We start from the raw sequence: 12,498 nt of genomic DNA on the forward strand, positions 1-12,498 counted from the left end.
AAGAAGCATGTAGACAAGGTAAGATTAGGTTTCATTTTAAGAAGGTCTACAGTTAATTATTGTGATAGCAATGTCAATTACTCCTTACACGGATTACTCCTACCTATGCATGCATGCTTCCTTTTTGCCCTTCCATGCATAAGATCTAATGGAGAGGAAAAGTTGGAATGGCACTAGCATTACAAAAGGAGAATCTGAGTTCTTCCTTAATCTTGTTGTAACAGGATTATTCACTGTCCCTTTAAGGGTAGTAGGGACTACAGGCCAGTCAACCTGTTCCAGTGTGCCCCTTTAAAATTCCTGTGACTTTTTGAGTGGACAAATGCCTAGCAAAAGACAAAGGTAGGTGTTGGGAGAAAGGAAGATAGTCCCTGTGGGAACAATGAATGCTTGGTGAAAACACAGACTACTGTTTCTTTAAAGACCCAGAACCAGAAGCCTTGTAGTGCACGCAGGGCAAGGCTCCCTTCCTTCCCAGAGCTCCCCAGGTTGGTTGGGAGAAAGGGCAGCATATATGCTACCTTCTTTCTAATAACAGGACATACACCATCAGGGGAAGGATGGCTGCCTGCTGACCTGTCCCAGCCCAGGGACTCAAGGACTAAGTAAGGAGGGGCCAGCTAGGAAAAGCTGCTTGAAAGCTGCAGTTGGCCTGTATCAGCACAGCCACAACAGAAGGGCTATGGGACTCCTCAACCCAGGAGAGGAAGCCTATTTGAATCAACACAGTCCCAACAAGGACGACCGTGGGACTCCTGACCCTAGGAGGAGAAGTTTGTTTGAATTGTAGCATGGGCCCGTGGGGGAGACTCTGGAACCAGGAAGAAGAGTTGGACTTGTGGGGCTAAAGAAGAGTTTTATACTCTGTAAAAGAGATAATGAGTCAGACCCCACAACAGGAGTCAATTATTGCAGAGAACCCAGGAAACTGGGGGCAGGGTGCCTACAAGGCCACCTCAGACCATAATAGGGTGCTCCAGAGGCAGTGATCCAGTTACATTGACCTAAAAGAAACAAGTGGGAGCATCCTTTCCTAGGAAGAGAGACAGGTGAAGGAGCAGGAAAAGCCCCATACATTATTTGGATTGTAACCCTGGGAAAAAGTAGTGCTTAGGGAACCCAGTAATAGTAGGTGGATTATGGAGGAAATAGGAAGAGCTGTGCACAGTACTAGCAAAAAATGGACTCTGCCTTCAGTTTATTCAGATGCTCAAGGAATGAACACAGCTACTTATAGTAATCCACATTCTAACACACTGTATCCTGCTGTACGTACAAGTTATATCATCATATGAATGAGAGAGATCATGTTTCAAAATTCTCTCTCATTGCAATTCTCTCTAATGCGAATCCCTTCCAACAGTAAAATAACAAAACAAAAACTCCAAAGAAGGTTTTTATAATAAACACTTAGGATTTATAATAGAATTTCTAGTCTCAAATTTTTTACCTAATGAGGATGAGGATGTGGATGTCAATGAAGCTGAAGAAGATGAATCAAGAGAAGTGGCAAAGGGTAGATCCCATGCCAGGAGGTCATTGTTCCCCTTCCTATTGTAAAAGTTAAAATAGGAAAGTAAATACAAAGCATACATATTTATAACCGAATTACTGAAGTGACTTGTGTGCTGTAATCAGTCGAATGAGAACATCCCTGCCACATAAAAACATTCTGTTGGATAAATGTAGGTCAAAGGCTGGTTCACACACAGACTTGCACCAAAAGAACAAAATGTTTTAAATTTACACTTTATGTTATTTTGGTGCAAGTTTGTGTGTAGGCTCTCTTAATTCAGAACTAAAGGGTCCTATTTCCTTTTTCAACAAAATATGTTCATTAAAACTAGGGCTGTCAATTAACTGCACTTAACGCAAAAAAATTAACTGTGATTAAAAAATTGATCGCGATTAATCGCACTGTTAAACAATAGAATACCTACTGAAATTTATTAAATATTTTCAGATGTTTTTCTACATTTTCAAATATATTTATTTCTACTACAACACATAATACAAAGTGTACAGTGCTCACTTTATATTATTTTTATTACAAATATTTGCACTGTAAAAATTATAAACAAAAAATAGTATTTTTCAATTTACCTTACACAAGTATTATAGTACAATCTCTTTATTGTGAAAGTGTAACTTACAAATGTAGATTTTTTTTTTGTTACATAACTGCACTCAAAAAACAAAACAATGTAAAACTTTAGCCCACGAAAGCTTATGCTCTAATAAATTTGTCAGTCTCTAAGGTGCCACAAAAGTACTCCTGTTCTTTTTGTAAAACTTTAGAGTCTACAAGTCTACTCAGTCCTACTTCTTGTTCAGCCAATTGCTAAGACAAACAAGTTTGTTTACATTTACGGGAGATACTGCTGACCGCCTCTTATTTAAAATGTCACCTGAAAGTGAGAACAGGCGTTCACATGGCACTTTTGTAGCCGGCGTTGCAAGGTATTTACATGCCAGATATGCTAAACATTCATATGCGCCTTTCATGCTTTGGCCACCACTCCAGAGGACATGCTTCCATGCTGATGATGCTTGTTAAAAAAAGAATGCATTACTTAAATTTGTGATTGAACTCCTTAGGGGAGAATTGTATGTATCCTGTTCTGTTTTACCCGTATTCTGCCATATATTTCATGTTATAGCAGTCTCGGATGATGACCCAACACATCTTTGTTTTAAGAACACTTTCACAGCAGATTTGACAAAATGCAAAGAAGGTACCAATGTGAGATTTCTAAGGATAGATACAGCACTTGATCCAAGGTTTAAGAATCTGAAGTGCCTTCTGAAATCTGAGAGGGACAAGATGTGGAGAATGCTTTCAGATGTCTTAAAAGAGCAAAACTCCGATGCGGAAACTACAGAACCCGAACCACCAAAAAAGAAAATCAACCTTCTGCTGGTGGAATCTGACTCAGGTGATGAAAATGAACATGTGTCAGTCCGCTCTACTTTGGATCATTATTGGGCAGAACTCATCATCAGCGACATATGTATTCTGGAATGGTGGTTGAAGCATGAAGGGACATATGAATCTTTAGCGCATCTGGCACGTAAATATCTTGCGATGCTGGCTACAACAGTGCCATGCGAACGCCTGTTCTCGCTTTCAGGTGACATTGTAAACAAGATGTGGGCAGCATTATCTCCTGCAAATTGTAACCAAACTTATTTGTCTGAGCGATTGGCCGAAGTAGGACTGATTGGACTTGCAGGTTCTAAAGTTTTACATTGTTTTATTTTTGAATGCAGTTATTTTTTTTTACATAATTCTACATTGGAAAGTTCAACTTTCATTATAAAGAGGCTGCACTACAGTACTTGTATTAGGTGAATTGAAATATACTATTTCTTTTGGTTTTTTACAGTGGAAATATTTATAATAAAAATAAATATAAATATAAAGTGAGCACAATATGCTTTGTATTCTGTATTGTAATTGAAATCAATATATTTGAAAATGTATAAAAAACACCCAAAATATTTAAATAAATGGTATTCTATTATAGTTTAACAGTGCAATTAATTTTTTTAATCGCTTGACAGCCCTAACTAAAACCAATTTAGTTATTTCAGTAAAACTTGTATGTGAACCAGCCCAAATCTTGACCCTATCAAACTTGTATTCCTTAAAAGTTATGGTAGCTTCTGGATGAATTTAGACTATTAACAGATTTCTTTTACTTTTAATAATTTTAATATAAAATATCATTTTATATTTATAACTAAAATAATTATGTGAGCCAATCACAATGAAGAAAACGAAAAGGTAGAAAAAAGGCACGCCCATGAAGAGAAGAGGATAGGATAAAATTCCCAGTTTTTAAATAAAGAATTTTGAATTAGTCCTCACCTCTTAGGAATCACTAGCTATCCAGCCTAAACTGGATAGCCAAGTCTAGCAATGGATTTCTCAATCCTGTATCAAACCAAAACCAAAACCCCCACACAAATGGAATTCAATGTAAAGCCTACATTTTAAATGTGGAACTTACTCATTAGATGGAGCAGAATGCTTTGATTTTGTTAACTCTTCACCTAATTAAAAAAAACACACCCTATTATGACAAATGAAAGCCATGAAATTTGATTAACAAAATCATTCAGCTTCATGATAAAAAACAATCTGGAATGATAATAGCTGCAATGAAAATAATTCAGAATTATTGAAATGGAAAGGATGAAATTAATGTTATTTATGTGATGTTATGAGTCAGCTGCTTCTAAAATACTTCCTAAAATATGCTTAACATACAAAAATGAACGATAATTTTTGTTAGAAAGTCTTGGTCCTTTGAAAGTATATCTTTATGGGATGCAACGTAAGTCAACTTCATTCTTTTGCAGTTTTAAGTCCCTACTGCAACAGAAAAAAACATTAATTTTTCGCAGATGTTATTGATCATCTAAGTTTTCCAGGAAAAGCAGATTAAAGTGTGAACACTAAACACTTCAAAACAAACATTATAATTCTTTAGCATCTAGAATACTAACAAGATAATACTAGTAAAAGGCTAGTTGCTATTTCCTGAAGCAAATACTACTCTGCCCCAAAATAAGGGCCATGTAATTAGCATTTTCTTTCAAAAGCTAATACTAATGAGCTTTGATTGAACAGTATTATCATGCAGCATTTCAAATGTATTTTCTGACTACTTCACATCGTTGCCTTCTTTGAGGTAATTTTGTACATGTCAGTGGAGGAACTGAACTCCTCAAAAAGCATGGGAGTCTGCACTCACATCTTTATTAAACAGCACTCTAAAGAACAGCTCCTTTCTGAAGGACTGGAATTGCCACTATCATGGCTTCACCCACCCTTTCCTCCATTGACTGGGATTCTCCATTTTAAGAGTGAACTCCCACTGCTCCAGCCAGAATCCAGCAAGGGGACAGCAGCTGCCACTCTTCCACTGCTGCTCAGTCAGTGCTTGGCCTGGTCTGCCACCTCACTCACCAGGACTCCATTCTCTAAGTCCCTGCTCCTGCACACTTTTTGATCACAGGACTGGGACAAACTGCTGTTTTTTATGGAGCGGGAGGACAAAACATGGGATGAAGGAGGAAGTTTGAGAGCAGAATAAGAGGAGTTTTTGGTTTGGGGATTTGGGAAACTAAAATGGTTCTGGGGTTGGTGAAAGAGGAAGAATGTTATTTTAGGAGGTGCATGAACTAGAGTACTCAGTACACAGGACTGACAATAGAATGTTTTCAATGAGGGCCCCTTCATTCTGAAACTTATTCCCCATCATTGATCACAAACAGCATGAATCTATTAAACTTTGCAGGATGCCCTAAAGGTCATCTCTTTGCTAGGACTTTTGGGGAGAGCTGAGAAGGTAGACACAATAAGGTCTTTGGGTAGTCCACATTCACTGGTTAGAAACACTGGCTGGTAATGTTCATTTAACATTTTTTTCTTCAAGTTTTAATACATCTGTTGGGTGGTTATTTTTTCTAAATTCATTTTTTATTACTGTTATGGCAACAAGAGCTGATAACAAGCATCTTTCTTGTATTTAAAATAAAAAATTTAAAATTGACCATAATCAGGAAATCGGGAAATTAAATTTTCATGCTAAATATAAAGATTTTGATAAGAAAAATACAAAGTATACCCTAATAGTTAAAGTTTGCACTTACTAGGTGAATTCCTGTTCATTTGAGCCTAAAATAAAAATGAAAAATAATAGAAACAAACATTAATTTTTATTAATCATCTACTAAAGAACTAAATGGCACAAGTATTATTTAGCATGTACCCCCTCCCATTCATAGTTTTGTTTTCAATGCTGGGGAGACAGCGTAAAGTTCAGGGCGGGCACAGAACATGAGCAGGATACAGGTGAGTGTAAGGAAGGTAGAGAGGAGAACAGAGAGCACTGGCTGAAGGCAAGGCAGCAGGAAATGGGAAAGGGTATTTAGAGTTTGAAGGTGGGAGTTGAAGCAGGGAAATTAAGATGGAAGACTGTGGAAAAAGAGCAAGCTGAGTTGCAGCATGTCAGCAGTTGTCAGCTCAGGGAGAGATGGGGGTGAGTGGAAAACAGTCTAAGAGCAACTACTCCTAGAAAGCTAGGGTTTGCAGCACTCCATGAACACAGCAAAAGTAAGATGTGTCAGCTAGCTGACACTACAGCAGTTCTGAAGCACCTTCAAAAAGTAAATCTACACGTACGGCTGTGTGTAGCGCACAAACACTGCACACCCAGACAGCATGGGTGTAAACAACAGTGGTAGAGGGTGAGGTCTGGCTTGGGTGAATAGAGTTGAGAAAGTGCCCTGCATGCCTGAACCCCTTTGGTATATACCTTACATGGTTCACTATTCACCAAAGAAGTGCTTCCCACTATTTTTAGTAGTGTAGAGTCCTGCTACCAGAGCCTTACACTGCCTTGTGTAGCGCCTGTACTTTACATAATGCGGTAAGTGTAAACACAGACATACTGTATATTGGAACCAAGGGGATACAGAACACACAAACATGTTCTTACGTATAATATTTTTTTAAAGTATATAGAATGATAGAAATGTAGAGCTTGAGAAGTCATCAAATCCAGCCCCCTGTACTGGGGCAGGACCAAGTAAACCTAGACCATCCCTGGTAGGTGTTTGTCCAACCTGTTCTTAAAAATCTCCAAAATGGGGATTCTAAAGCCTTACTTGGAAGCCTTTTCCACAGTTTAGCTACCCTTATAGTTAGACAGTTTTTCCTAATATCTAACCTAAATCTCCCTTGCTGCAGACTGAGCCCATTACTTCTTGTCCTATCTTCAGCGGACATGGACAACAATTGATCACTGTCTTCTTTATAACTTTGAAGCCCTTAATATATTTGAAGACTGTTAATCAGGTCCCCCCACCAGTCATCTTTTTTCAAGATTAAACATGCCCAGGTTTTTTTAACCTTTAGCTCAGAGGTCAGGTTACCTAAACTTTTTATAATTTTTGTTGCTCTCCTCTTGACTCTCTCCAATTTGTCCACATCTTTCCTAAAGTGTGGTGCACAGAAATGAACACAGTACTCCAGATGAAGCCACACCAGTGCAGAGTAAAGCAGGACAATTATCTCCCTTGTCTTACATACAATATGCCTGCTACTACACCCCAAAATGAAATTAGCCTTTTTCGCAACTGCATCATGTTGCTGACTCATATTCAATTCGTGATCCACTATAACTAAGGCTACATTTTAGTCACGGATATTTTTAGTAAAAGTCATGGACAGATCAGGGGCCACGAATTTTTGTTTACTGCCCGTGACCTGTCTGTGACTTTTACTAAAAACACCAGTGAATAAAACTTTGGGGAGGGCTGTCAGAGGGCCCTGTGGGTGCTGGAGGAGGGTGGCTGGGAGCAGTCTGGACCCCACTGGTGCTGGGGGGCGGGGGCGGCGAAGGCACGCAGCCCAGGACCCCTGCTGGTGCTAAGGGGGTTGGTGGGGCCAGCAAGCTCCATACCTGACTCTGCGTCTCCCCCCCAGCAGCAGCAGAGTTTGGGTGTGGGAGGGGGTTGGGGCAAGGGATGGGGTGAGACGGGTTCTGGACGGCCCTTACCTGGGGGGCTCCCCGGAAGTGGCAACATCCCCCTTGCTCAGCTGCTAGGCGGAGGCGTGGCCAGGCAGCTCCGCACATTGCCTCCTCCTGCAGGCACCGCAGCCGCAGCTCCCATTGGTTGCAGTTCCCAGCCAATGGAAGCTGCGAAGCCAGTGCTCTGGGCAGAGGCAGCCTGCAGTGACCATGCCTCTGCCTAGCAGCTGAGTGAGGGGGATGTTGCTGCTTCCAGGAAGCCCCCCAGGTAAGTGCCGCCCAGAGCCCGCCTCACCCCATCCCATGCCCCAACCCTCTGCCCCCTCCGACACCCAAACTCGTGTGTGTGTGTGTGTGTGTGTGTGTACACACGTGCAGTGGCGTGTGTGTGTGTGTACACACGTGCAGTGGCGTGTGTGTGTGTGTACACACGTGCAGTGGCGTGTGTGTGTGTGTGTGTGTGTGTACACACATGCGCAGTGGCATGAGACTGCAGCGGGTGCATCTGGTGCAGGCGCTGCCTGAGCTGCCCCTGAGCCAGGTGCACTGGCCATTGCAGAAGTCACTGAGGGTTACGGAATCCGTGACCTCTGTGAAAAACTCGCAGCCTTAACTATAACCCCCAGTTCGGGGCTGTGTGTGCAGACCCCCTCCCACCCCCGCAGACCTGGAGCACAGGCCGGCCCCCATTAGCCCCAGGGCAGGGAGAAGAGCCCCTCGCAGCATTGCGCTGGGAAGCAGGAAGGGGCCTGGGGGTGGAGTGTGGGCAGAGCCAAGCAAGGCTGTTTGGGGAGGCTCAGCCGTTCCCTGCCTTTGATACCCACCACCCATGCTTATTTTACAGAATGGATAAATTAAATGAGTTTCACAAGATAACACAGCAAGTGTTCGACAGATCCAGGAAGAGAACCCAGACCACCAGAGTCAGTCCTGTGCTTTAACCATTAGAACTTGCTTCCTCCCTTAAACAACAATTATTTCGTTTTTAGTCTAAAAATGGGGGGAAAAAAAGGCATTTTGTACTTACAGGACTGTGTCTCTAGTATCAGCATGAGAAAGAAAAAGGGAAAAACATGATTAATATAGCTATATAATAGTAATGTCCAGGACTGATATTCTGCCTGTGTATCATTCTGAAGCCTAGAGCGTCTGTTGAGTCAGCATGAAATGATGGAAACAGCTAGAAGCATGCCTGACTGCTCTTTTTGGTTAGAATATCACCAGGTTCAATCATCACTAGGATTTGTGGGCTTTTACAATCCAGTTTTTAAGTTCTTAGTCATTTTTAGCTTTTTTTTCCCCCACGTTATGAATTGCATGGGTATGCCAGCACAGACTTTCACCTAGTTTTTAAAAAATAAGATTGTATGCTTTAATGTCCATGCCTTTTTATTCTAACCTTCATTTTGCACTGATATCACTTATAAGGTTCAACCGTAATCAAAGAATATCAGGGTTGGAAGGGACCTCAGGAGGTCATCTAGTCCAATCCCCTGCTCAAAGCAGAAATGTTAATCCTAAATACAAAAGGATCACTATCATCCTAAGGAATAAAACACAGCAAGCTTCAATGTATAGTCATATATACCCCTGGTCTATCTTAGGGTTTTCTATAGTACTTATCCCCTTAGCTTCAAAGTGCTTACAATCCAATACAAATCTCATCCATCTGTTAAAAAGGATCCCCAGCACATCGCAATTTAAACCCAAAATATGGATCCCAGAATAGAGAGGTTATATCTGTAAGAGGCTTGGGGAGAAGATAATAATCACTATTTTTCTTTCATTTGTTAAGGTTGCCCCCTGGAGCACATCTCACACCTGGAACTAACATCATCAATCCCAGAAACAAAGTGGTGATGAATACCACTTTGGTATGGGAGAGAGACAGATGCTGCAATTTACAGCTGGAATTAAAATGGATGCTTGATGCCTCAGGAGTTAGACCTATCTTTCTCAGTAAAATCTGACCTTCCACAGAAAAGAGTAAAGTTGATAGTTCATGTGAAACAAAATGTAAGGAATACATTAACTTGCTTCTCTTCTAAATGTAATACATGGAACAAATTACTCACAGATATTGCTGGGGAAAGAGTGATGTTCCCTATAGATACTTTTAATTCATCCAATGAAGCCATAGTGTAGTGAGAGCTATTATTTGGCTGTACAGGTTTGATTTCTACATGGAATCTCCTCGGTTCATCATCTTCAGAGTCAGAATCACTGGATGAGTAGAAATGGTTCTCTTTGATATGTTTTTCTCAGTTAAGGTAACTGATGTTTTAGTGTCACCTATATAGTGAATAGATCAGTTTCTCACACACTCCTCAACATATACATCTTCAGCAAGTAAACACTATTCACACATAAAACTAACAAAGTTAAAAAAGTGTCTGACAAAAGCTACTTGAAAACACCATCCACAGTTTGCCAATACTCATACTTCAAAGTTAAACTTTGATGCTTTCACCCTAAGCATTTAACAAATGCAGAAGGTATATTAATGCAACTTTACTGTTACAAATTTAAAATGACAAGTGACCAGAACGGAAAAATTTAGGCTCTACAGTAATATTAATTTGTCTGCAATGCAGGTTGGAGAATAAAATGGAGTCAAGACTTCTGAGTTCTATTCCCAGCTCTGCTACCAACTCACTCCGTGACTACAGGCAAGTTACCAAACCTCTGACTCATTTCTGCCCCTCTGTAAAGAAGTTATTTACTTATACAGTAACTGGAATTCTTCAACATGTATGTATTCCACTTTGGTGTGTATGTACCCCATGCACTTGAGATTGGAGTCTTTTGCCTAGCAGTGTCCACTGGGTCTGTACATGTGCTCTGAGAGTGCTCATGCTCCTGTACTGAGGGAATAAAAGGTGATACAGAACCAACTACCCCTCAATTTCTCCTCCACTGCAGAATCCAACTGTAGGACTCCAAAGAAGAGTGGGTTGAGGAATATATGGACAACATCTCAAAGGATCCTTGTTACTGTACAGGTGTCATCAGGGCTGTTGCTTCTCCCCAGCTCCAAAGCATGCGTTACCACGCCCAGTCTCAGTCAAAAAGGTTTATTTGTCATAACAGAGGGACTTAACTCGAGCCTTGACCCCAGGCTTCAGGGCCACGCCTCCCAGGAGTTTTTGGCTCTCCAGCTCCTGGCAGCCTCCCAGCATCAGTCAGTTCTGCTCCCCTCCTGCAGCAGCAGCTACAGGGCTGCTTCCCTGAGACCCTGGCCCTTGCTCAAGGGACCCATCACAGGAGCTAGCTCCACTCTAGTGTAGCTTTTCCTCCCCAAAGCTTAGCCTGTCTCAGTCCTTCCTCCACAGCTGCCTACTCACAGCCCTTTATTGACTCAGGTGTAGCCCAGCCCTCTACAATTGGCTGGATTAGGCTCACCTACTCTGGTGCAGGAGTACTGGGCTTAATCTAGCCACAGGGATTAGTTACCCTGTGACAACAAGTATAACTTTTCTTTCTTCAAGTGCTGGTCCACATACATATTCCACTCTTGGTGCTTCCCAAGCAGTGAATTAACTAAGGTGGAGGGTGCTCTGAGTCTTCATAATAGACTGCAAAACAACTCTGCCAAACAACTCTGCTCTAGATGCTTCCACTAAGGCATAATGTCTAGTAAAGGTATGCATAAGAGCCCTAGGTGGCAGCTTTATAGAGATCAGTTATGGGAATGCTTCTCAACAAAGCAGCTGAGGCTGACTGCAACCTGCCAGAATGGGCTATAATACTGTCTGGTGGATCTAATTTATCTAGGTCATATCAGAGCCTAATACACCCTGAAACCCATTTAAATAATCTTTGGAAGGACACAGGGTGGCCTTTCATCCTCTCGGCAAAGAATAAGAATAGCCTAGGAGAGGACCTAAAAGGTTTGACTCACTGAAGTTAAAAGGCTCCTGTGCTCAAGAAGGGTATGTAGCTTAGCTTCACCATGATTAATATTCAGAGTAGCAGCTGTTTTAGTCTGTATCCGCAAAAAGAAAAGGAGGACTTGTGGCACCTTAGAGACTAACAAATTTATTTGAGCATAAGCTTTCGTGAGCTACAGCTCACTTCATCGGATGTATGCAGTGAAAAATACAGTGGGGAGATTTTATATACACAGAGAACATGAAACAATGGGTGTTACCATACACACTGTAACGAGAGTGATCAGGTAAGGTAAGCTATTACCAGCAGGAGAGGAAAAAAACCTTTTGTAGTGATAATCAAGGTGGGCCATTTCCAGCAGTTGACAATAAAGTGTGAGGAACAGTAGGGGGGAAATAAACATGGGGAAATAGTTTTTGGTAGGAACTTGGGCTGTGTCCTAAGGAACACCTTGACACAGTGGAAAATAGTGTGTGTGTGGGGGGGTTCCACTGTAAGAACCCCCATCTCCTCCACCCTCGCAGCAGATATGTCTGCCACAAAGAAGGAGGTCTTCATAGACAGGTGTGAGAGAGAACATCCCATGGATAAGAGACACTCAAATTACTGAACATTTTGTACATATCTTTGTTGGGAAGAGTAACTCTTCCAATTAATGACACTCTATTGAAACCTGCCAAGAATACATGACAGACACTAGCTATTGCTGCCCCATATATGCAAATACACATTGTTAGACAACCACTGCTCAGTTCCTCCTCCCTGCTCATGGCTTTTCATGGAGCTCCCAGTGTCTGCAGTACTATCTCCCCTTGTTAGAGTGAACTGAGGAATTAGTATATATGTTGGGGTAGTTACATAGTTGCCCATTAGCACCCTTCCCCCCATTTTTGACAGGCTTTGGGTAATTTGAGGGAAAATTTTAATTCATTTCCTTGTATTCATTTCCCACTGGAATCTTCTTGGTACCACGGCTTTAGGATTTAAATATTGTCCCTCCTGCAACATGGCAATTCCAGTTAACAATGGACACATGAGGTGTCTTTTTTGCCTGGGGGAATCC

The 12,498-nt window shown here is 41.4% G+C and overlaps 1 protein-coding gene across 6 annotated transcripts in view; it reads right to left on the bottom strand.

Moving 5' to 3' along the window:
- FCHO2 (FCH and mu domain containing endocytic adaptor 2) overlaps positions 1–12,498 on the bottom strand; it is a 230,456-nt gene that overhangs the window by 40,944 nt on the left and 177,014 nt on the right. For 5 of the 6 annotated variants that reach the window (XM_037903050.2, XM_037903047.2, XM_037903043.2 and 2 more), the window contains 5 exons: positions 9,620–9,798; positions 8,572–8,583; positions 5,662–5,686; positions 4,014–4,056; positions 1,451–1,551 (listed from right to left, as the gene is read on the bottom strand). In XM_037903050.2, coding sequence (XP_037758978.1) covers positions 1,451–1,551; positions 4,014–4,056; positions 5,662–5,686; positions 8,572–8,583; positions 9,620–9,798 — 360 coding nt within the window. The remainder of the gene's footprint in view (positions 1–1,450; positions 1,552–4,013; positions 4,057–5,661; positions 5,687–8,571; positions 8,584–9,619; positions 9,799–12,498) is intronic. The other variant, XM_037903046.2, reaches the window with a different exon arrangement.

This window comes from Chelonia mydas, chromosome 5 (genome assembly GCF_015237465.2).
Source record: "Chelonia mydas isolate rCheMyd1 chromosome 5, rCheMyd1.pri.v2, whole genome shotgun sequence".
Lineage (NCBI taxonomy): Eukaryota > Metazoa > Chordata > Testudines > Cheloniidae > Chelonia > Chelonia mydas.